The sequence below is a fragment of the Ambystoma mexicanum genome, chromosome 6q (genome assembly GCF_040938575.1).
Source record: "Ambystoma mexicanum isolate Mex_15411 chromosome 6q, UKY_AmexF1_1, whole genome shotgun sequence".
Taxonomy (NCBI): Eukaryota; Metazoa; Chordata; class Amphibia; order Caudata; family Ambystomatidae; genus Ambystoma; species Ambystoma mexicanum.
Genome location: NC_090937.1, coordinates 671,391,242 through 671,417,271, shown reverse-complemented (window position 1 = coordinate 671,417,271; position 26,030 = coordinate 671,391,242). Strand labels below are relative to the sequence as shown.

The 26,030-nt window shown below is 48.7% G+C and overlaps 1 protein-coding gene across 1 annotated transcript in view; it reads left to right on the top strand.

Annotated features, from left to right (window-relative positions):
• The first annotated feature begins 282 nt into the window (after positions 1–282).
• Positions 283–26,030, top strand: part of QRFPR (pyroglutamylated RFamide peptide receptor) — a 716,932-nt gene continuing 691,184 nt past the window's right edge. Inside the window, exon 1 of the mRNA XM_069631167.1 lies at positions 283–1,628. Coding sequence (XP_069487268.1) covers positions 1,289–1,628 — 340 coding nt within the window. The 5' untranslated portion in view covers positions 283–1,288. The remainder of the gene's footprint in view (positions 1,629–26,030) is intronic.

Sequence of the window (26,030 nt, the reverse complement as noted above, 5' to 3'; positions counted from 1 at the left end):
TATTTAGACAACCTTTATTTTATAATTCAGAGAAAAAGAACACAAAACACGTTAAGGAGTAGAATTGCATTAAAAAACATGCATGCCACATATAAGTCTCACAGTAAACGTATGCAATTTCAAAAGTGTACGTGTATGCACCGAACTTTTCTTGATTCCATTAAATGCGTAAAGGTTAAAGTGCCGCTAATACACAGGTGTCAGCAAATATCAAACTGACGAAACAGCGCCACCTGCTGCTCTTCCGGATGAGCGCTGCAAAGAAAAGCAAGTCCGTCAGGACCGTGACTCCGTTGATTATGACTTCTAGGAAACACGAAGGCGGGCTATTATTAATTACTGTAGAACAGCCGGTGAGTGTTCACTGCTGCAATCGCAAATATCCAACACGACTGATTGCTTTGTCTTTTGTTATCGAAGATGCCCGTTTAAATTTAGAATCAATGCAGAATACGCACTATTAAATAATCGGACCGTTCAGACTTGCCAGCCATTGTGCTGGCCAGTCCACAACCTAACAGGTAACTGTGGTCTGGGCTCTTCTTTCAGGGCGAGTTTTCGGCTTAATGTGAGAGAGCCAGAGTGCGTCACTGCCCGAAGACGCGTTCAGTGCTCAGAAGGTTTCTCGTTCTGGCAGCGGTGCGTGTGGAAGCGAAGCCCTCTCGGGGGCTGACAGGATCAGCTGTTTTACAGCTGCGCCCACCCGGGTGAAGGTGGGGAGGCGGGGCGGGGGGAGCAGGTTAAGCAGCGAGCGCTGACTGGATGCCTCAGGACGCCCCCTGAGCCCTCGTGTGCGGCTGGAGCGCAGTGTTAAACCTGCGGTTCCACTAATAAAGACTGAACAACGGTGACATTGAGCTCCGTGGACAAGCTCGCAAAGTTTTTTGTATTTTTTTTTATACCTTTCAGGTACTTGGATTACATCGCCAATTTCTTGGCAGCACATTTCCGGACTGTATTGGGTCTGCAGAAATGCGTCCTTTGAGGCTTTTAATATAAGGCAGGACACAGCGATGCTTTTTAACTTTAGCTCAGCATGGAATGGTCACTTGGGATGGAAAGTTGCGTGAACTAGCCATTACATTGTATTTTAGCTGAGTAAAAGTTTATTGGGAGAACTTCGGGGAACATACCAGGCAACCCAGGCTCAATCCATCACGTGCGCACCCAGTGGAATAATGGGGCACCATGCCTTGTGCTCTGGGCAGGGCACAGAAGGGGTTCTCGGCCATCAGGGCACTCAAGACCGCCGCTGAGTCCATAGCTGCCCTCACATCCTCACTCCCCGATGCAGTCCCTGAACATCACCCCGGAGCAATTCGCCCGCCTCCTGCGGGACAACAACGTGACACGGCGAGAGTTCATCGAGCGCTTCCAGCTGGAGCCGCTGGTCTACATCACCGAGCTGCCGCCGCGCACCAAGCTGGCCTTCGTGCTGCTCTGCGCGCTCATCTTCGCGCTGGCGCTCTTCGGCAACACGCTGGTGCTCTACGTGGTCACCCGCAGCAAGGCCATGCGCACCGTCACCAACATCTTCATCTGCTCGCTGGCGCTCAGCGACCTGCTCATCGCTTTCTTCTGCGTGCCCTTCACCCTGCTGCAGAACATCTCCTCCAACTGGCTGGGCGGTGAGTAGCAACCCCCACCGTAGAACAAGACTTTGCGACTTCCTCTTTAAACAAAAAGTGCATGGTGTTTTGCGTTATCCCTCCAAATATGTCATTTAGTCCATTACGTTTTACCAGACAGCATCAGCTGCATAATACATTTGCACAAAGTCCTCAGTAGAAATGTACCACAGGTTCAGTCCGTCAGTGCACTGCATACAATCAATTTGAGCCAAATCTCACATTGGAGAATCCACGGGAAAACAGCTTTTTAGTTCCTTGCGTGACCAGCACTCTGCTGTGCCTTCGGCAGGGGAACGTTTGGTTGTTTCCCCTCAAATCACTATGTTGTTCCCCGCACTGATGTCTTTTCTTTAGGTATAGGACCAGCACCGTTGTTATTCAGCGCACAGCCCTGGTGTTTGCTTAATCCTTTTACCCACCCGCTCATGTGTTGCAGAAGCGGGATAATGTTAAGCACAAACTACATGGCATTCATTTCCTCCCTTCATGTTTCTGTCCCCGAAAGGTGAACACTAGTTGCAATTAGATAGAGTGTCAGTTCTCCCAGGCTCGACAGAACTCGGGTTTGCTCACGTTTTTTATTTGCCTGAAGTGTGTGTGTGTGTGTGTGTGATTTTTCATTACCTGTACTTTACTGTTATCTTTTGATGCAGCATTGAAAGAAAAGTGGGAAGGAGTCTGTAATGTCATTAGATAACTATTCAAGGTTGCCTGTAGTGCCTGTTGGTGGACGGGTTTTCTTACCAGGTATTTTATCTATGAACAGTAACTGCTTTAAAAAAGCGTAATTATTAATTTTATCTTATCATGGGGACTATACTAAGCTTATGAGAGGACCATTGGGGGCATTTCAGGACGCATTTGATATATGTGCCCAGCACCTGAACATGTGAGTTTCTGCATTACATATTGAGACTAAAACGGCCACATTGGGATGTTTGAGGCTGCATGCATTTAACCTGTGATGGCATATTCCAGCAATGACTTCTGATGTGGGGTTGTATTTTATCATATAGTGACGATAACAGGCATATGGTGGCATTATTGGGGCATTTGAGGCTGCATGTGTCACAGAACGCCCAAACACATGGCTTTGGCAAAGCTTGTTTACTTGTTGCTGAATTAACGGTGATGATCCCCCCACCATCCCGCCTGCCTCCTGCTATGGACTGTTCAGATTTACACTAGGTTGTTATGCCAACTTTGGCGGGCTGCTGACCATTGCTGGTCTGCTTGTTGCTCTGGATTGTTAGGTATTAAGGAGCCATACGTTTTAGTATGCACAACATCAGTATTTTTTTTTTAAAGCCTTTCTTGGTTAGTGGATCTGTGCACTCTAAGGCATAAGAGTACCCGAGCTGTATGAAGCTGCTCCTTTGGAAGGGGCTACCCCGATTGAGGGAATTTAAAAGCAATATTTACAAAAATAACGCTCAGACAATGAAGAGGGTGCCAGTCCAATACGATAAGTGCCAGCTCCAAGGTCCATGGCCCCATGGACATCAGCAAGATTTACGTAAAACAATCCTTTCGGGATTTGGGCCAATTGGATGTAGTCAGAGTGGAGATGTGGAAACGAGCATGGCACGAGGTTTCATTTAAATAATGATGACTCTCAGGTAGTCCGAATGCAGCTAGTCAGAAACCCACTCAAGTTCCGGCTCCCGGACCCCAGGACCCACTGTCCCCAGCAAACGCTAATCAGATAAACAACTCGGTTCTTGTGCCAGACTTAGATAGTCTGATAAAGTGCTTTTCAAATCTGCACGAGCATTGCCCTATCTGCTCACAGTACTCTGTCAGCGTGGCAGGAGTGTATGTGTGTGTGGGGTGTGTGTGTTGGGGATGGCAAAATATGGAAAGTGTCCTTTTTTTGATCGGGGAAGTCAGGTTTTCCCAATTTCTTTTCATAGGAAGTAGCAACAGCTAATGTGCCATTATAGTGGACTTGCATGCCCCACTCCTGCAAAACCACCATTGTCTAGTGCACTACATTCACTGATCAAAATTGCTTCCTAGATCTTTGTAGGGGTCTAGAGAAAGAAGATGTCACTCTCACAACTGCTCCCAACACAGGGCATCATTTTCTGTAAATCTCAATCTGTTCTCCACCTCTACTAATATGAGCAACGAGAAATTGTTTATACAAGGTGTAGGACATGCGTCTAATGTATTCCCCCCTCCCCCTCAGAGAATTGAGGTTGCAAATCTCCAGAAAAAACGTAATTGGGTACTAACTGAACTCTTGCCTTGACCTGATGCTTTAATCTCTGTCTGTTTATATAATAATGATATAGCACAAGGTCAAATCACATTCCACCTTCCTAAATAAAATTATACACCGTCTTGATCAAATAGCACTGAGAAAGGAAGGTAGTCACTTGGGTAGTCCTCGTGTCATGACCAGATGAAATGTGTTCCCTTGTCATCGGGCAAAGGGACTCAAGGGGAAGACTTTATGAGTCACTCCTCCCTCCTAGACAATTCGGATACGGGTGGAATAAATAGCGTTGGGGATCATGACATCATGGAATTTGGGAATATATAAGTTACTAGAGAATGAGGTCCATGCTCCAATGACCTCTGTTACTCTGACCTTCCTTAACACCAGCAGAGTGGAACACGTGGACCTCACCATTCCACCTTTTGTAAAGTGCCCATATTGGCAAAAAAAGAAAGTAGGAAAAAAATCCACCAACATTTTCCTTTAAGCAACCACTGAATTATCGGCAGGCTAAGCCAAGCAGTGTAGGGACATTTCTGAGAGGTGTAAATATAGAATAACATGACATCATGGTTATTCTCGGGCAAGACTCCACTAGACCATTACAATCATCTGACAAGTCCACACAAAAATAAAAAAGGACACAAAAAAACAAAACAAATGACTATAAAGAATTCCAAGGGAACATTACCTCTTTCTGTTGGTCTTGAAGGCAACCTGGATCACTCCAAAAAACAAAATCCATCTAAGAGGGGCACGTGTTGGAGGATGTTTTGGAAAGGAAGTTTCGTTCATAGGCACAGATTCTTTCTTTGTCACGCTTGCCGTAATCAGAGTGAGCTGATTTTCCTCATCTTGGTCAGACACTAGGGCCGGTGGTATGGGGGGGACTGGATAAGTAGTTTTTGTTTTTGTGTCTTTAGCGGTCTGTCTCGCTTCAGTAGGTTGTGTGGCATCTCTCTGTTGAAGAAGGTGGCAGTCTGCCCCTTCACAAATCAGTACGGATGGTGGCTCCGCCATGACATCAGACAGACCCTTTTTCTTGTTTTGCATCAGAGGCTTTAGGTGTAGTAGATCGAGTACCGAGTAGTGCAAATATTTCTTGTCTGCCCTCTCTAGATCTTGGCCGTCTTGTAGCTGTCTACGTACCACATTGGCACACTTCGATTCTTGCTCTACTCTTGTTTGTAGTGACGCGATAAAGGATTCAATATACACTATTTTGAAATTGATCATCGCTAAACGAGTTGCTGGGTCTTTGGCATTTTCATTCATTGCCTCATACATTTTGAGAAATGGAGCCAGCAAGATGGTCAGAGCTGACATCATATTGCAGTGGGCGTTAAATGTAGTGGAATTCCCATCAAGTCTTCTCTCTGCGGGAGGTAACAGTGTGAATGTTGGCTTGTCAAGTAAGGAGGCCACAGGAGACTTCTGTTGGGCTTTTATGCTGGTAGGAGAAACCCTTCTGGCTCAGGTGAAAGAGAGATCACGTGCTGTTGGTTTTTCTACGAAATCCTTAAGTCTGTCTTCACCAAGTTGCCCGAGGTGTTACAGTACATTTTCTGTGTCCCTTTTATCAATGTGTGTTCATCATGGTCATCCTGAGGTACTGCCCCCTTTTTGAGACTGAGAGTCGCAATGGAGGCCCATGAAGGGAAGTCCGCTTTAGGTTGATCGCTGGGCTCCAGTGAGCCTTTCATGGGCGAAGGAAAGTAATTCGGTTGCCCCGGAGTAGGGGCGTCCACGAGTTGGTTGCTTATCTCTGTACCTGTCAACCTCTCCTCTGCTGTAAGGGGAAGGGCCGAGCCGTTAGGAGGCTTCTAAGGACTGGTGCATGAGACATGAGATAGAGGGGGGAACCTCCTCCCTCATTGGTAAGAGGGCGATCTTGCCACCAAACTTGCCACCGGCATACACGCCGCCTTTCAAAGGTTGTCCTGCTATGGTCGGATCTTGGGGCAACCCTGAGTCGGTCAGGACCCCAAAGTCCTGGTCCAGATCCAAAAAGGCTACCTCAGAGTGTGCCAGCTCCACATCTGTGAGATAACCGGCTGGGTTTCCCCAACGGTTTGCCCATGGGTCACAGGAGCCATAGAAGTCAAGCACGATGGAGAGTTAGTGAATGTAGATTCATATAGATCAGGTCCCATCAGCAGTAGCAGGGCTTTCTTTTTTTAAGTACGTTTGCCAACCCCATACATTCCACTCGCCCCGTCAGAGTCATGTAGCCAAGTCGCAATAGATCTAGGAGCAGCCTCGTTTGCATTTGCATGTTTCTGTGAGGATTTGGGCTGGCTTAGGGAGGCAGGCAGGGATTTTGAAGGTTTGGCAGGTTTTGGCGCTACATTAGCTGAGGAGCTCGCCTGTCATTTAAATTGCTGTCAAGTCCTCGGCATCGGGAAGAAGTGGAGTGAACCGTTCGCTGGATCCATGGAAAAGGAGCCCAACATCAGTGTTCAAGTCCTCATGGCCACCCGGTCTCACAGTCAACACAGAACGCAAACCCAACACTCCTTCCCCTTAGCGAAAGACCCACACAGATTGTGAATAGCCGCTGGGAGGGCTGCTGTGAAGGAGAGGAGAGGGGAGTGGCGGCAAGACTGCCTCGCACCATGGGCTAGGCGGGGTGTAGTCTACACTCACTGGCTAATTACCCGGGTTAACCGGGCTCACCCCTAACTCCTCATGCTTCGTTTTTTGTTTAAAACAAATGTTTTATCTGAATTCCCGAGTTCCGCTGGAGGTGCATGCCAGACCAGCCTCTCACTGCAGCCTCTCACCGGCCGCTCACCTGTGTCCTCTAACCTCACTGGCCTTGCCCAGCTCATGGGGGTTGCAGAGCTCCTTCTCCAGCGACAGGCAGGAGAGCAGGAGAGCTTGAAGAAAGAACCTAGTAACGTGCAACGACCTGTCAAGCCGCACTGCTTCCGAGCACTCAATCGAGCTCAATCTAAGAGGAATGCTTAAACTATTTGAACTACACGACCTAGCAGCGAAAAGGCAGAAAACGATTGCTCATACTCAACTTAATAAGCCACAAGGTAGCGACAGCCTGCAGAATACAGAGTATGTGTCCCTCTTAGAGATACCAGGGCGATCGTACAACACCCTCAGGCCGCTCCATACCCCCTCAAAATCTAAGAAGCTGGACGATCGGAAAACCTCTAAAGACCCCAACAAAGATGCCTACCTGGTTAACTTAGAACGACTGCTGACAATGAACAACAGTCTTATTTTGAACCAGACCAACATCTTCGGGCTACTCCACAATGTTCTGCTGTTAGAATTCTTTGCAGAAAGAGGATATTATGATTGTGGACTTTCCACAGGAGCACATCACAGACAGGGTGGTAGTCCAACTGCGTCACGTCCTCACTCTTGGAAGTGGTGCACCTCCTGTTACCGATGGGATCTGAATGTACAGATTTGCTTTCCAGAAAGTCACGATCATTGGTGCTACACCACGGCAGGCCCGCCCCTTATGAGACTCAGAACAAGATAGCTGACTTAAAATACAACAAACAACAACCAAGCTTGGATAGCCTCTCTGGGAGATGTTAGGCAGAATTACATGCAGTACCCTTTGGGAACACTACACACAATTAAGACTACAGGTGTAAGCACAATCTCACCTTTGGTACACGCCTGTATTACACAGTTGTGTGGTAGCAGTGGCTGAGCAGACAGAAAAGTTCTCGTGTATGGGAACTCCCATCCTCTGCACACTGTCAAAAGGCTCAATAATGAATCCTGTTTATTAAAGAAATATTTAGTGAATCATTTTTACTTTCATTAATGGAAAGAGGTTTTATATATATCCTTGTGTTTTAGGCAAAATTAGACCTGAACATACATATACACATATAAATTGTAATGCGCATCCCAATAATTTAGGGTACGAAAGTAATTTCATAAAACTTGATTCTTTTATTGTAAGCCCAACGCGTTTTGTGAACAATCACTTCTTCAGGGCAGATCACAGTTAATTTTCATAAAAATATCAGTAGTCCTACTATGGATCAGAAAGGAATTTGTCATCATGTGCAACTTAACCGAAGTTATTCAATGGTGGCCCATGAAGCTCAGGTAAGTTAAAAGGATAGAGGATCCCCTGAACCGCTTCCTCAACTGTGAACATACAGATCCGTTCTCAAGTTATCCTTTGGGGAACCTTTGTATTTTTGCAAAACTGCTACTAAAACTACCTGTTCTGATTCATACTTCCGAGGACTGAATGGGTTGCGCAACAGGTTTCCAATATTGACTCAGGGGATCCTCTATCCTTTTAACTTACCTGAGCTTTATGGGCTTCCATTGAATAACTTCGGTTAAACTGCACATGATGACAAATTCCTTTCTGATCCGTAGTCGGACTTCTGATTTTTATATGAAAATTAACTGTGATCTGCCCCTGAAGAAGTGATTGTTCACGAAACGCATTGGGCTTGCAATAAAAGAATCAAGTTTTATGAAATAACTTTCGTACCCTGAATTATTGTGATGTGCATTACAATTTATATGTGTATATATATGTTCAGGTCTAATTTTGCCTAAAACACAAGGATATATATAAAACCTCTTTCCATTGATGAAAGTAAAAATGATTCACTAAATATTTCTTTAATAAACAGGACTCATTATTGAGCCTTTTGACAGTGTGCAGAAGGCGGGAGTTCCCATACACGGGAACTTTTCTGTCTGTCTCATATGTCACAACCCATATGCCAGGGTTGTTTGTTATCTCCTCCGCACCTAGAATCACATTAAATATACTTAACAATATTTCAGATAAAATTACTTAAAGGTATATTTAACATGGTGTGCAAATCAATGATTTCTCGTTTGTTCTCTAGCAGTTGCTGAGCAGCCGGACTTATCTCAAGAGGGATGTGAGCAGTACAAGGTGTTACACAAAGGACCTGCAATCACAGTGGTTCAAACAAACACTTATTCAAGGTTTCTTGGTAAAACAGTAGACATTTATTTTCACATTTATTTAGAAAACATTCCACTAGGAATAAACAGCTCAATATTACACACCAATACACTACAGTACTAAACCAATACGTTTCTGAACAAGTTAGGCTCCCCTGAAGTGGGAGCCAAATGGCCCTTCAGTAACTTTCAAAAGCGTTAGAAAGACAAAGGTTATAAGAATCAAAACACAGTTACTTTCATAGGCAGGGCAAATAGTTCCATTCACTACAAAAGGCAATTCAATTCAATAGGCCTGGGCCAAAGTTAATGGTTCAGTGTCTTGGATAGGATAGCACAGTTCTGCTAGTAAACAGTTAAGTCTTTGCCAATGTTCTTGGAAGTCGTTTGCACGAAAAAGAGTTGTACTCAGTTTATGAGCAAACAAAACTCCAAAGTTGGGAAAGCTTCACAAACTTTCACCGCGGCATAGAGGATTTCTCTACTGCATTTGCACAGTACTTTTTGGATGAAGAAAAGCTGTAGCTGAGGCAGTTGTTCCTGTAGATCCCGCTGTTCCTGAACCTGAGTCGTGGGGACAAGAGGGAGGACGTCAGGAGGTTCCTGCACTGCACAAGCAAGAAGCCACAACATTGGCAAAACATCGGTTTAAGGTGTGAGTGTCTTAAACTCCACAATCTGGTATCCTTCTCACTGACTATCTGGTTTTCAACAGCACTCTGAAGAAAATTCGACCAGGATGGAGATGGTTTCCAGGTGGCTTGCGAAGTTGGTTGTTCCCACCAGCTCAAGGGAAGAAGTTGTCCTGGAAGGGCTTCTCTGTCAAGGGAGTTTCAGGCAATTTGGACCAGCAGCAGGGCTTCACCGGGCAAACCAACAGTCCAGGAGTTGCAGCAGTCGTCTTCCTTCAGCTCGTCTTCGGTTCTTTCGTTCCAGTGGTTGACTCTGCTTCCCAAGTCCCATAGACCTGCTTTTAAACAGTTTTCTCCCGTTCATTCCAGCCTAGCTGTCACTCACCCATCAGGGTGGCTTTCCTTGCCGGAAAGTCAGCCAGCCCATCATGTCAGAGTGCTTTCAGGTCTCTTAGGAGACTAAGGACAGGAGTTTCGGGCAACTCCCTCACATCCTGCCCACAACCGACACTCAGGCGCCAAAGGGGGGCTTCAGCACTGAAGCCCACCAAAGGCCAACGAGCAAAGGGACCAAACCTGGTTTGGCACACAGAGACAAACACTAGAAGGACCTTTCCGAAATGAAATGTCGAAAAAAGTCAATCAGAACCTGATTTTACAGAGGGGGCTCAGATGCCATCTTGAAAAACATGACTCTGGTGGATTTCAGCTACCGGAGCGTTTAAACGGGTCACAGTCGGGGAAATCATGGTAATACCACTGCCACCAGCCATTCTGAGAGGAAAGGGTAGCTTTTGAGGGCTACATGAGTTTTCTAGGTAAAGGGAACACTAGGTATTCTCTCCAGCACTCTGCTGTAAGGCAGAGTGTGCTGGGTCTAGCAATTTAACAAGACTAGTAAAGTCAATGTAACCTTACATTCACTGGGAGGCAGAAGTCAGTCCCAGGGAAGGTGTTTAAACCTTGAGAAGTCTAAAAGACATCCCTGTGCCACTGCACTGAGGGTGCTGTGTGACACACAAGAAAAAGATGATGCCTATGGGGTTGTCTAAAACTCCATATCCAAGGAACACAAAAGTAAAACCCACATCAAAATACATGAAAATAGGCTCACACTGTTTCCAGGTGAAAATTAAAGTCCTAGAAATCCAGCAAAGTTGCTGGGGGTCTCAAAAGGTAAGGGAAATTAGCACATTTATGAGAATTCTCCCTAACAGGGGAGGACCTAAAATGCACCTGAAACAGGATAGACAGACGCTTGTTCACGCAAGCCATACCAACTTGTTTGAGCTTCTCAACATCATATGCAATAATGGCAAGATGTCAACTAGGGTCATCACGGTAGGCCTAGAACCTGATAAAGGCTCTAGGCACGCAAACAATTGAACAATTAACAACAAATGGCCCCACAGACAATGGCCTTCTTGAACACCAGGGGTCATTCACATTTGTCTGGAGATACTTGTCTATCGTCAGGATACTGGGACATAATCTGCCTCCAGGAAACTTGGTTTTTATGTCCTCCAGCTTTAGGCAGATACACCTCGCTCCTTAACCCTGAATACAGAGGTCTAAAGGTTGCCCTGCCTCTCGTTTACTAACAATGACCAAAAATGGAACATTTTTGAGGGTAGAGGAATTTGTCAATCCAAAACCTTTCATACAGGTTATTGACTTAGTTTTCAAGGCATCGAAAAGTGGTGACACTCAGTTCTGCCTCCTTCTGAATGTATATTGGAACTCCACAGCCTTCTCCACTGATGACTTTATAAATTCAGCAAATGCCTCAATTGATAAATGGGTTTTAAAATCTGCACCCCATTTTATCATAATTGGGGGTGATTTGAACTGCCTGTGTATTGCTAAAGGACCGACTGCCCATCATTCAAAAGGATAAGAGAGAGCGTTGGTATGGATGGACATGAAGCAAGATAAAGATCTTCATATTTTAAACAGCCAAACTTTGGGTCACTGTCCTCCAAGACCCACCTGGTCTAATGGCACCTCCTCTAGTATCCTAGATTATGTGTTTGTTTCTAGCTCATTAATACAGGATACAACATCACTGGAAGACTTTAAAAAAACAGCGAGTGATCGTGCTCTACTCAAGTTCACCTGGTCCGCTGAATCCAACATGGAGCAGTACAAATGGCCTCCGGACATTGATCTAACTCAAGGACAAAGCCAAGGTCACTCCGGATTTATCGTATAGTGCGAAAGGGTTCCCTTATAATCCCTGGGAAATGTAGCCCTCACCGGAAGGGAGCTTCTGGAGGAAAATTCTCAGGCTTCCTAATAAAATTTGATCTCCATTATTAGATACGAATGAAGCCTGATCTCGCTAACCGCGAGGTCAATATGGAAATCACTGACATTGTACAGGAAATACATGCTGCCCCCTCTGGCTAAGTCATATCAGGCTTTGGGAGAAAGTCTGAAGAATGATAGCAACCCGATACTTGTGCAATGGAGGAGCTCTTGTCAAAGCCACTTAAAACATCTGAAAGCCCAACTAGAAGAATTGATTAACAACCCTGCAAAGGTAAAATGGAAGCTCTTGCAAGAGGACTGGATTAAGACCCAACACGATATGACCTCCTACAAGCTTCCGACGGCAATGAGGGCCGAAAGCAAATGCTGGGGTGCCCTGCCAAAATACCTGATAAAATTACCTAACAACTGGTGCAGGAATACATTTCTATGCTTCAGGTTAAATCGTTTCCCAATTAACCAGATCAGACAGATCCTCAAGCTAGTAAATTCCTCTGACTACTGTTTCTGCAAGATTCCGGGATAAAGGAAACCTTGAAACATATTTTGTTGTTCTGTACTGGTCTGAGAGATCCAAGAATGTCCTACTTGGGGAAAATGGGTGGAGGCAGCACAGCTAAGAGACTCGGAAGTCCCGTGGACATGCCTCATACAAGGCCAAAACTACACTAAAATCTTTGTCCTAATACAATATTTGAAGGAGGTCTTTGAGGGGAATGAGTGCGACTCAGGTTCTTTGACTGATTCTTAAGAACCTATCCCTGCTAAGACCTTTGAAGGACTATGTGTTTGATGAGCTGTGCAGTACTCTGTGGTGCTGGATGCACCTTTTCCTTGCTCTCTATGCTTTTCTTTCTCCTTGACGCTTGACAAAGTTTTGTAATAAACCATGAGCTATAATAAATAAATACATTTAATCCATCTATTGTCCCCTATTTCAAGAAATTACCTCTACCTGAGATGAATGAACAGTTGTCATCCCCCAACAAGCCAATTTAGGTGATAGCCTCTTTGGTTATCCAACATCTAAAAGAATAGGCAAACTAATCTGAGAGACTATCAGTTTCAAAGAGGTTTCAGATGGGGGTTGAGAAGTTTCCTCAATGGCCTCATAGTGCCGTTACTACAAGTCTAAGCTTGGTCAAAAAGCAACCCTCAGCCCCCTTTGCGGCAGATGGTGATGTGACTTGCTCTTTTGATTGAGGTAATTTAGTCCGTTTGTGGAATAAACTCTGGAAATGAAATATTCCAGAAGGCTTGTTGAAATGTTTATTATCTCACATCAAATTTATGAAAATATGTGTGTACAATAACTTTTCTGGACTATATTTTAATCCAATTTAAACCTGGGTAGGTTAGAGGCAGCGTTGCATGCTCGCTCCCTGCTTCTTCAACCTATACATGTGGACCTATTTGATCATTTAAGCAAGACCAAATGTTATCCCGCTAAGTTAGGTTGTTATCTTTGGGGATCTTGCACTTGTGGATTGCATAATGCTTTTTTGATACTACTACAATAGGATTACAATGAGTGTGGAGAGATCTGGAGGACTATGTGCATGAGGATAACTTCTTAATTGGTGATTATGATATATAAACGTGACAAGAAAGCAGTGTTCTTTAAATGGTTCCTGGATGGGAAGCCTTTAAGCATATTAGCCACTCTCATGACCCAGTCTATCCCTTATTTGGTAAATTAAAAGCTAAACACTCACACGGTAATTCATAGAAATTAGCGCACAAGTGGCGCACGCGGCTGGCGCACACTGTGCGTGTGCGAATCTCTGCGCTAGCCGCGTGCGCTAAAATCCATTTCCGCACACAGCGTATTCATGGATTTTAACTACCAAAACCAGCCGTGGCGCACAGTGGCGCAGCGACCCTACAGCAGCGCCAGTTACGCCCCCAAGAACGCCCCTAGCGCAAGGAAAAGCCATCAAAATCCCCAATCCAGCGCAAAGGGCTGCGCTAACCCTGTACCAGTATACAGGGCTGCCACACAGCACACGGCAAGCGGGGAACGTGTATTACTGGGGTTCGCGGGAAGTCTCACACGCGATTTAAGCAGGGTACGTGTATTTCAGGGGTGCGCAGGAAGTTTCCCACACGATAGGCACTGTGTGAGTGGGGTAATTGTATTTCGGGGGTGCGCGGGACGTCTCACACGCGAAAGGCCTGTGCGGGTGGGGTATGTGTATTTCAGGGGTGCGCGGGAAGTTTCACATGCGATAGGCCCTGTGCGAGCGGGGTATGTGTATTTCAGGGGTGCGCGGGAAGTTTCACACGTGATAGGCCCTGTGCGAGTGGGGTACATGTATTTCAGGGGTGCGCGGGAAGTTTCACACGCGATTGGTCCTGTGCGAGTGGGGTACGTGTATAACTGGGGTTCGCGTGAAGTCTCACACGCGATTTGAGCAGGGTACGTGTATTTCGGGGTGCACGGAAGTCTCACATGCGATAGGCCCTGTGCGAGTGGGGTACGTGTATTTCAGGGGTGCGTGGGAAGTTTCACACGCGATAGGCCCTGTGTGAGTGGGGTATGTGTATTTCAGGGGTGCGCGGGAAGTTTCACAGGCGATTGGCCCAGTGCGAGTGGGGTACGTGTATAACTGGGGTTCGCGTGAAGTCTCACACGCGATTTGAGCAGGGTACGTGTATTTCAGGGGTGCACGGTAAGTCTCACACGCGATTTGAGCAGGGTACGTGTATTTCGGGGGTGCGCCGGAAGTCTCACATGCGATTTGAGCAGGGTATGTGTATTTCGGGGGTGCACGGGAAGTCTCACACATGATAGGCCCTGTGCGAGTGGGGTACATGTATTTCAGGGGTGCACGGGAAGTTTCACATGCGATTGGCCCTGTGCGAGTGGGGTACGTGTATAACTGGGGTTCGCGTGAAGTCTCACACGCGATTTGAGCAGGGTACGTGTATAACTGGGGTTCACTTGAAGTCTCACACGCGATTTGAGCAGGGTATGTGTATAACTGGGGTTTGCGTGAAGTCTCACACGCAATTTGAGCAGGGTAAGTGTATTTCAGGGGTGCGCGGGAAGTTTCACATGCGATTTGAGCAGGGTACGTGTATTTTGGGGGTGCGCGGGAAGTCTCACACGCAATAGGCCCTGTGCGAGTGGGGTACGTGTATTTCAGGGGTGCGCGGGGAGTCCTACACGTGAATTGGCAGTGTGGGTCCTCCCAGGTGTTCCCTCTACACCCTCCACGGCCCCTGCAGGCATCCCACTCCACAAGGGACTACCCCGCACCCCTGGTCATGTCCCGCAGGCAGCCCATCCACCATGGGCATGCCCCCCAGCCAAGTCACATGTCAGCTTGCACCACTGATCACCAACTCATGTCCCCTTGCGCCCCCACCCCCCAGCAGTCATGGGCACCTGCCAGCAGGCCCCCACACATGTCCCACACATGTCCCCCTGCACCCCCGCCCCCCAGCAGTGTGGGGCACCTGCCAGCAGGCCCCCACACATGTGCCCCTGCACCCCCACCCCCCAGCAGTCAGGGGCACCTGCCAGCAGGCTCCCACCCATGTCCCCCTTCACCCCCACCCCCAGCAGTCAGGGGCACCTGCCAGCAGGCCCCCACCCATGTCCCCCTCCAACCCCCCCATGCAGTCAGGGGCACCTGCCAGCAGGCCCCCCACCCATGTCCCCCTACACAAAATAATGATGCACAATCATGGCCTACTTCTACACCAAAAAAACCACTTCAAGCCACCCCATTCTTGAGACGCAATGATTTCCCAATCCACCCCACACTGACATGCCTATCTCAAGACACAAACCAAAAGTCAACTATGTACATCAACACATGTCCGTCAAACACATACACTGGTTGGCATTGATTGTGTAAACCCATATTTTCACATGCATCAACCCAATGAGGGAATACCACACATCGAACTAAAATTTGAAAATGTATTCTGTACATAAATAAATCAATGAAAAGAAAGCATAGCAATATAGCAAAAATGAAATGAAAAGCATATGCAAAAGAGTGAATGAAAATCATAACCAATCCAAAAAAATGTGCAAGAAAAACAGTCCAAACTCTCTCTCCACCAACCCAAATCCAAAGCAAAGGAAAAGAAAATCCATTGCTTCATGTCCATGATGAAAAAAAAAAAAATCAAATGAATCCATAGTCCAACTATTTACAATCCAATGTGGAAAAAAAAAAAAAACATGAATCCATGTGCAAACTCCCAAAAAATATTTCAAATAAATCCATTGTTGGAGTATGAAAAGGGTCCATGAGCCCAACCAAACAAATGAAACCTATCTAACAAACTACCTAAAAATACAACTATATACAAATTTGTGTGGCATTGTCCATTCACCACAAATAAAAGGAAAACGAAAAGGAAACCTAACTCTAAAAACTATTTACAATGGCAGCGGGCTAGTCCGACGGCTCACTTCCCGATTTCCCGGGCCAGGGCATCATCGAACTCCTGCTCGATGTCCCGGAGGCGGTCCGCTTCCATGGCCCCGAGGGTTCGCAGGGGCGACGACATCTGGACCTCGAGGTCCCTGCGAATTGCCTCGAGGCACTCAGACCGCCTCAGAGCCCTACGCATGGAGTTCTCCGCCCTGACCATTGTGAGCCGTGCCTCTTCCACCCGCTGCCGCTCTGCATCTATAGCATGGCCTAACCGCTGCCACACGAAAGACACTTCCAGACCTGGATACTCCTGCCCTCTGGCCGATGCCTGCCCCTCCGATGTTGAAGGCCCCGAGCCATCATGGCTCCCACCTTGTTGCTGCTGCTGTGCCTGTGCCTGTGCCCTGGCTCTTGCTGCCTGCACGTCCTCCTCCGGCTGGGGTGCAGTTGTCGAGGTGGCCACCCCTGCTGGACGTCCGACTCCCGACTGTGGTAGGGATCTTTCCTCCACCAGCCTGGCCGCAGGGTCAGAGGCAGCTCCACAGGGTACCCAGGTGATACATGGGTGGGAAGATGGCATGGAGGATGACTGGCGCATAGGGGGTTCAGGTGAGGAGGGGGTCGGAACAAGGTCCAGCAAATGGAGGAATCCGGCCCTGGTGACCTGTCCCAGTAGGTCAACGCGGCCAACGAGACGTTCGAGATGACGTGCAGTGTCCTCACGAAAACACTGCAGGTCACCTTGCATGCCCCGTTGACGCAACGCCATCCCACTCAGGACAGGCTCAACCCGGTCCCGGATAGCCACGTCCACAGGGAGAGGAAGGCCAGTTGTTGTAAGCAGATCCCCTCCCTGAAAACGGGTCTGGACGTAGGCATCCCTGCTGGTGCAGGATGATTCAGTCACAGGATCGGGGACAGGATTACACACAGGCACCTCCGCTGCGGCCTGTGCTGCCTCCTGTCCCAGCCCCTGCACTGCACCACTAGCACCAGTGGAATCCTCACCTCCAGACCCCATGTCTGTCCCTTCCATGGCCTCCTCCTCCACCAAACCCCCCACCAACCTGGATGACTCCGTGCCATCTTCCTCCGTCGGACCCTGTGGGGTCTCAGCTGCCCCTTCTGCTGCCGAGGAGTCCAACTCCGACCTCCGCCTCTTGGACCTACCCTCGGCAGCTGCGGCCTGGGACGCGGCACCAGACTCCTCACTCCCTGATGAGATGACAACTTGGGAGGGGAGCCGGGCCTTGCGTCTCCGGATGGCGTTGCAATCCCTGCCTCCGCCCTCTTCATCAGTTGATGCTGCAGACAAGGAGAGAAATAACACAGGCATCAGGGCACTGTACAATGGACTGATACACACATGACACGCACAGTGGCAGTGTCAAACTTCAGACATGGCATCACAATCCCCAACACACCAGCCAGCACCATCCATACACATACGACAGCATGAGCATCCGAAGGTGAGCCTGACGTCACATGAAACACGGGGAGTGCACAACACATGCACACATGCCACCACACTTACATGCATGTGTACATGTCCACAAACTGTCACAGTGATGAGATTGCCATCCATGTCACATCTGGCATTCGGCCTTCTACATGTCAGTGTCACATGCATCCAAGTTGCATCACAGTTGCACACTTGTCAAATACACACACATGCACATGTACACAGTGCAGATACATGCAGCAGGAACCACCATCCATGTGTGACACCACAACCATGCCAACGTAAATACACAGAATTTCAAACATGTGTGCTCCCACATCTGCATTTGTCCTGTATGCTTACCCACACATACACCATCCATTTGTCTCACACATGAGAGGACTCGCATGTGTCAGCATCACCCCCCTGTACATACACATCCATACATGGCCATACAAAAACACATGTGCAACCTGCCCACTACAGGCACACCACGACACGCACAGCGTACAATCAGTATGCATGTACACTTACCGCTCGACTCCAGACGGGTCTGCCTCTCAAGGACCTGGACGTGGAGCGCTGGGCATATGCGTTCCAGGACCCTCATTTGGTGTTCCGACAGGTGGCCCCATCCGCTGCCTTCAAGAGGTGCCGGGCCTTGTTGAGGGTCCTGGACCTGAAGTCCTCCCAGCGCTTCTTGACATGTTGTAAGTCACGGACTGCCACCCCCTCCGCGTTGATGGCAGTCACGATGTCCATCCAGATCCTGATCTGTCCTTCCTTGTCGGCGTGCAAACTTCCGAAGAGGGCATCATACTGCCCCAGGACTTGCTCCACCAGGACACCAACTTCGGCGGCAGTGAAGCTGGTGGCCCTCTGCCTCTCTGGCTGGGGGTGCCAGTGGTGCCAGATGATGTTGTGCCCGACATGGCAACCCCAGAGGCAGGAGTGGGTGGGCAACTGGGTCCTGGGGCTGGGCTGTGGAGCAATGGTATACCAGTCGGGAGTCTTTGATTCCAGCAGGGGTGGTCACAGTAGCTGCACCTCTGGCTGATGTGCAGGCATCAAATAGCAGGGCAGGTGGGCAGCAGGCAGTCAGGCTGCAGCAGATGGCAGGTGGGAGCGTGCTCAGGGCTCTGGGGGGCAGTAATTCAGCCTTCTGGGGAGGAGCGTGGTCTTCCGTGTGTTGTTGTGTGGCCAGTTTGATACGGAGTGATTTGGCACGTGAAAATCTTGCACGTCTGCGTGTAATTCGAGGAAAGGCCCTTAGCGCGTAAGCGTGTCAGCACACGTATGCGGTTTTATTGGACCAAAGGCCCTTAGCGCGTAAGTGCGTCTGTGACGTGACGTGCGTGGGTGTTTCCCTCATAGCACGTGATGACAGAGCCCATGTGGAAAAACTGCACGTCCGAGTGTCATCGTGTGTAATTGGAGGAAAGGGCCCACGTACACGTGTATGTGACGTGTACGTGTGGGCCGGTTTAAAAGCTACGTGTAGGACACCATTTCCTTGTACGCGCTTTTCGTGGAGAGCGAGTGGGTGAAATCTGTACTTCTTGTTGGTTCACACGCGATTACTTCACAATGTTTCTAGTTCGTACTACCTGTTACCTCTGACAGCTTTCATTTTTCTTTATTTTATGGGCCTTTTTCCTCAAACAGCGTTCACTTCTCCTTTTGTCCTGTCTCCTCAGACAGCGTACAATTCTTTTTTTGGCGGGGGTGTTGCAACGCGTACACGTGCTTCTTTTTCACTTTCTTTTTCCAGGCAGACGGTGAGTCGCGCACGTATTTACCAACTGTGCTTGCCCCGTGTGTCGTGTTCCCCTTCAGAGGTCATTGTAGGCTGCATGTATTACGCGTATGCTTATTTTTGTGTTTCTGGGTGCCACAGCATAGTGCGGGTTCATTTTTCCACGCACTTGGTCTACGAGGGGTTGCGTGCACGTTAGTTTTTGTTTTTGGGCTTCCTGTGCGTTGTGTGACCCGTCATCTTCCCCCAGGGGTCACAGACAGCCTTGTTAGAGCACTAGGGTACGAATTCCATCTAGTGCCCTACCCCTTTGACCCCCAATTGCCCAGGACAATAGTTTACTGCTCCTCCCATACGCACAACAACATCAGTGCCATGGTTGGGAGGCAACCAAGCGGTAAGGGAGGCAAAGGTGGCCGACCTTCAAAAGGTGGACGTGGTGGGCGCGGTAGGGGACGTGGCCGGGATTTGCAGGGTGCCCCTATACCCCCATGTGTGGAGGACCTATCAGGAAACCCATGCCCCCCTCATGGTTGAGGGAAACGTGGCTGAGACCAGCCCAGCTCAGCCCTTGTTGGACCATCCCATTGTGGCACCTGACCTGGCACAGGATGACTCCCAGGCTGACTTCCAGGTCAGCAAGTCTAGGCCACGTGTGGCGGTGCAAGTTGTCACCAAGCCACGTGGATCTGGGGCAGCTATGTCATCAGCTGCCCCGAGTAGGCAGGGTGGGGAGGCTGCAGGGGCAGCTGCAGCTCCATCCGCCCCAGCTCTGACTCTCCCAGCCAGGACAGTGTCGGTCCAGGTCCATCAAACTGACGTTCCCCCTGCCAACAACACCTTGCAACCAATGCCTGCACCAAGACCTATGGTCATTGTGCATTCCCACACTCCTACTACCCAGTCCACCGGTGGTTCTGCCCCTACGGACCAGAGCGGCGTAAGCCACTCTGGCTCTGCTCCACCTTCAAAAAAGAGGAAGAAGGGTGCTCTGGCACAACAGGCTGAGACCCCAGACACGGCTACACACTCCGGCACGTCAAGGAAGCCTAGCTTTAATGACCCGGAACTTGATGCACTTGTGACCTATGTGTCAGCACATAGACGCGAAATGTTGGTGACTCCAGGGTGCAAGACCACACCTGGTCAACGTAGGGCACACTGGCAGACCATTGCGGACCGCATAAGTGCCTTTGGATTTGTGAGGCGCACAGCTGATGATTGCTACAAGCGGTGGAATGACCTGAAACGCAGAGCAAAGAACAAGCTGGCCTCAAATCATGGCACTACTCTGTTGACTGGCGGTGGGTCTCCACCAGAGGACAACAAACTCAATGAACATGAGTCTGTTGCTGGGGCCTTCATCACAGAGGAACAGATCCAAGGTGTGGGAGAACTACCTGATTACGCCGCATTGTCCGGTGAGTGCCCATGCATGTGTGTGTAATCCATGTGTATGTTGTTTGGGTGACGGGTTCTGATTGAGTGCCAGGCAAGGGTGTGTGTGCCTGAGTGGTATGGGTCACCCATGTGCTTCATCCAAAACATTCAGCGGCCTTGGATTTGGGTGTGACAGTATCCCTTCTGCCCACAGTAGTAATTTAGCGCAACATTACGGCAGTTGCCCTTGAAGTGGCATCTTGCAACAACATTGTTTGTATTTTTCAGTGTTCGTTCAGGCTGATTGTTTTAATTCTCCCACTTTTGCTACGCTTTCCTCAGCCCTATTGTCACATATGTGACATGCTTCTGTCATTGATGAACCCCACATTGGCCAACATGTGTTACCTTGTTAGGTGAATGATTTGACCATTCCGGCTGATTGAGTATTGGCCTGATCACATACATTTCTGGGCCTGTTTGAATGTGGAACATGATAGTTGTTTCCTGTCATGTTGAAGTGCCCAACCATTGATGTGTACATCGGCATGCAATCACTGTATTTTTGTACACTGGATGTGTTGCAGTGTGTGGCACATGCATATTTTGTCACACTATGTAGCATTTTTCATCTCATCATGTCCATCTCACATGGATGGCTGACAGTACTCATTCACTGACATATGGATGTACTTGTGGAATGTACCATGGCTATGGTATATGTCATCTGTGTGATGCCATGTGTCATGTATGTGTATTGGACATGCCACTCACAGGCCAATGTGTGATGGCAGTGCTACCCAGCATGCAGCAAATGTGTTGCTCTTCCATCTTGGTGTCATCAGTGTCTGCCTTTTGCCTCCCCTTCAAATTCAGTGACAGTGCATGCATGGGAAGGTTATAGTCATGTGGGACATGTGTAAATCATGTACTGGTTCTGTAGCTTGTCAGGCCTATTTGTGTGCTATGGTGCTAATGCCTGTTTCCATTTTTTGTCTTTTATGTTTTTGCAGGGGATGACACACTTGATGCTGTTGAGGTTGAGGAGATGGTGCAGACCCAGGAGGATTCTCAGGCACGACCGGGCACCAGTGGGGGACATGGTGTGGTGGTGGGTGAGAACCCAATCTTGCAGCAGACCATTCTGTCCAGGGGTGTCTCTGGGTGCACCTCCCCAGACCTCTATTCAGGTGCTGATTCGGATGATGAGACCTATGTGCCGTCGCAGGTAAGTGTTTCTGGCAGGGATTCTGTTCTGTCCAACCCACCTGCACCAGGGGTAGTACCCTCTATGGGGATGTCAGTGTTGGTAAGTCCGCCTTTGGCGGTTATGGATTCAGGGTCACACTCCACAACATCTGATCCTGTTCCTGGGCCAGCAGATCAGAGGGGGAATGCAGTCCTGCAGCCTCAGGCAGTGCCGGCACAGCAAGGCGCAGATCGCCTTGCCCCAAACAGGTGTGGTGCCCGCCGACGCGGTGGCCGTACGCCACCAGGCAATACCGTATGGGAACAATCCATGTACGGTATGGCAACCCAACAGGCAACATCAGTTGAGATGATGGCTCAAGCAATGGAGAGGGTGGCCACTTCCATTGTCCCCCCCTGAAAGGCAGATGGAGCTACTACAGCAGGCAACAGACTCCATTTGCCAATCACACAGGGAAGACATGTTGGCGTCCAACAGAGACCGACGGGTGGCACTGGAGACTCTGCGCCTATCCATCTCAATAGAGTCCCAGGCCCACAGGGAAGCCCTAAGGGAAGAACTCCATAACCTCAGAGAGACTCTTCTTGACCTTGAGGCTTCCACTAATTTCAGAACAGAACAGCAGCTGGAGCGGCTCACACGTTCGCTCTCAGCTGAGATGCAGGCAACACATGAGGAGATCCGGACATCACGGGAGGCCATGCGTGCAGAAATGCATGCAACCCGTGAGGTGGTGCATGGGGATCTCCGCACTTTAATCCTCCAGAATCAGACCTTCAACACCCGCATGCTTGCTGCCATGGAGGACCATACCAGGGCTTTGCATGGGCTGCCTCCCATAGCACCACCACCTCCTGATGCAGCAGCAGAGGGTGATGAGAGCGACAGCAGCAATTCTCCCACAATAGCGTAGCCGTGCAGCCATGAGCACATGGAGGTGTTTTTTTTCTCACAACATCCACCTCAGACCTCCTGGGTTGTCCCCCCCCCCCGAACCCCACATGGCCATTTTTGATTTTTGATTTTTGATTTTTGATTTTTTAATTTTTTTACAGTGTGTTGCCTTATGTGGCTCCCGTGGGCATCCACTGTATTCCAGCTGGGCACATGCAGGCTTGTCCTGAGTTTGGGTTAGATGCTTGGGTTCGTGAGACACACACCCCTCCTGCTTCCTGTTTCCATGGGCTTGCAAAGGGTGTGCCCAAGTGACAGTGAATTACACAGTGACGTTGGACTCCCATGAGCTGTGTGGGCAGTCTGTAGTCAATACTGTGTATACATTCCTAGTGGATATTGTTGTTGTATTGTACACTGCATGGTGTATTGATATGTGCTTGTGCTTCCATGTCTCCCTCCAAATTTACAGGTTCATTCCTCATGTCTTCACAAGGCCATCTACTTTGGAGTTCATGTTCTATGCAGTACACTGACAAATTTGGAAGGCTGCAACACTACAGTTGGAAGGGGTAGATGTGGTAGCATATTCAGGTTGTAAGACTACGACTACTTTAACTACTGTCATGTTTTTCCTATGTTTGAGGTTGTGTTGCTGCATTGTATTGTGGTAAGTATTTGGTCATGTGTGTTGTTAGTTCAACATTACTAGGAGCATATTGTGTGTGGCCAGATTCCATTAGGGACAGTGTACTTTGTGACACTTGTGTCAGGTTTTGGGGATTGCTTTGTTTGCTTTTACATAGCATAACATGCCGTGGTGTGTTGGGTGGCGGAGCTGGGGAGGGGTTGGGTGACATGGCGCTGTTTTCATGTTGTATTTTGCAAGGGGGTCATGAATTTAGCAGCATAGAAGTGTCTTTTGATGACACAGCATTGGTGGTGTTTGTGTAGGTAGAGATGCACACAATGTAACACTTCCAGGTGACCAATCTCAGGCTGGTATGGTTGTGACAGTTGACTGTCCCTTATGTCATCATCATTGATTGTCAGCTGGTATGTGCCAGGGCTGTGTGCACTCCACAGGGGTGTGATTTTAGGTGAAGTAATTAGCCACCAGCTGCGTACGGGCTGCCTCACCCCGTGCCCTTTCCCCTCCCATGAGCAGCGAGCGTGCATGTGGTTGGGGATGTGGGGGCACCACCATGTCCACCGGCAGGCCTCGGCGTGTTGCAACGTTGTGCAGGACACATGGTGCCACTATGATCCTGCACACTACTGGGGGAGCGTATACCAGCTGCCCGCCAGAACGGTCAAGAGAGCGAAAGCGTGACTTGAGCACTCCGAATGTGCGCTCCACTATGCCCCGGGTGGCAATATGGGCTGTGTTGTATCTTACTTCGGGTGGCGTGGTGGGGTTCCGAATTTGTGTCATCATGTGGGTGCTCAGAGGGTAGGCACTGTCCCCTGGAGAGGAGGTGATGGGTATCATTAGTGGAGTTGTGACATTACTCAGTATCTGACATGCATGCATGTGCTGTGGCATTTATACTCACCAAGCAGCCATGTATCGCCATGCCGCCCAGATTTTAGGTCCCGGTTTAGGGTTGACATTCTGTAAATGAAACTGTCGTGGGTGGACCCTGGATAGTTGGCATATACTGAGGTGATGATTCCCTTGGCATCACATACTACATGGACGTTGATGGAATGCCAGTGCTTGCCGTTTCTATAGATGTGCTCAGATGCCCTGGGAGGACGTAGAGCCACATGGGTGCAGTCAATGGTACCTAGCACTTTGGGGAAGTGTGCCACCCCGTAAAAATCCTGGATGACAGCCTGCCTTTCGGCAGGTGTTCTGGGCAGGTATCTGTGCCTGCGGACTGATGGGCGTACAGTCATAATGCCCAACACCTGGTGCAGGCAGCGTGACTGCATGGCCTGTGACCCCCCCCTACTATGGCACTTGTCCGCTGAAATGATCCAGTGGCCAAGAAGTGCAGTACATTGAGGACCTTCTCCAGGGGGCTGAGTGCTTGGGAGCAGAGGGTGGGTGATGTGAGGTCATCCTCCCAATCACTCACCAGGTCGAGTATTATGTGAGGTGGAAACCTGTACCTCCCATACACCTGGTTATCAGGCATCCCAAAAAGGCTGGTTCTGGGTGTGAAAATTCTGGGCCTGACTATCCTCTTCCTCCTCCTGCGGTATCCCACGACCACTGCTGCTAGGAACGGTATATTCATCCTGGCGTCTGCGCTTGTTTGTTGTTTGCGCGCACTTTTATGCTGCGCGGTTCCACGTACGCCCGCTTCCTGCTGGCGTACGTGTTTCCGGATTAGCGCGTCTTTTTTGGTGCACGCGTTAGCCCCGTTTGATTCCATGAATACGTGTTGTAGGCGAGCGTGTGGGCGTTCCGCGCACTTGCCTCCTGTACTTCCCCCGTGACGCCCACATTTTCACGCATTGTTCCCCATTCCGCGTCTCACGCCCCGTGTTACGCCTACTTTTGTTGTGTGCACCGCTCTATGTGCGCTTTCGCTGTGCGCTTAGCGCACGCTGTTTGAAGGCGTGTGCGCCAGCATGCGCCGAACAGGATTTTGGCACAGATCCATGGATTTCCACGCACACAGACTTCCATGAATCGCTGTGCGCGGGTTTCGCTGCGATTTTCGCACTGGCACTGCGATTCGCATGCTTTCGCACGCCTGCGCTGAAATTTTCGGCGCACATTAATTCCATGAATCGGCCTGTCAATATACAGGCTGAGGGCGAAGTCCTCCACATTTGTAGTCCAGATGAAAAAGGTACTACTTAAATACTCTGCCTTTTCTATGGCTCCTCTAATCAAGTGTTACAAGGTGAAGGTACTTTCATCACAGTTATATGGGTTGGAAGTACTCACCCTAAAATGGAGCTCGATTGCTTAGAGGGGATAAGTTGGGGACACATTTTAAGACTCCTTCAGTCCCTTCCTATAACTATCATTCGTCTCAAACTGGGGCTTCAATCAATGCATTCCATCATCGGCTGCAAGGCATTATTGTTATTTCGTAAGATAATTAGCCCTATTCAAAATGACTTAATTTGAATCATTTATTTGTTGAAGGTTTTCAATCCCCCTTAGCTATATTCACAACTGAATGTTTACAACTTCTTGAAGAAAGTAGAGTCAAACAGGGAAACCATAATGAACAATCCAAATAACATAAAATAAAAGCAAGACCGCAAGATTGGTGTTTTTAACTAAATTCTA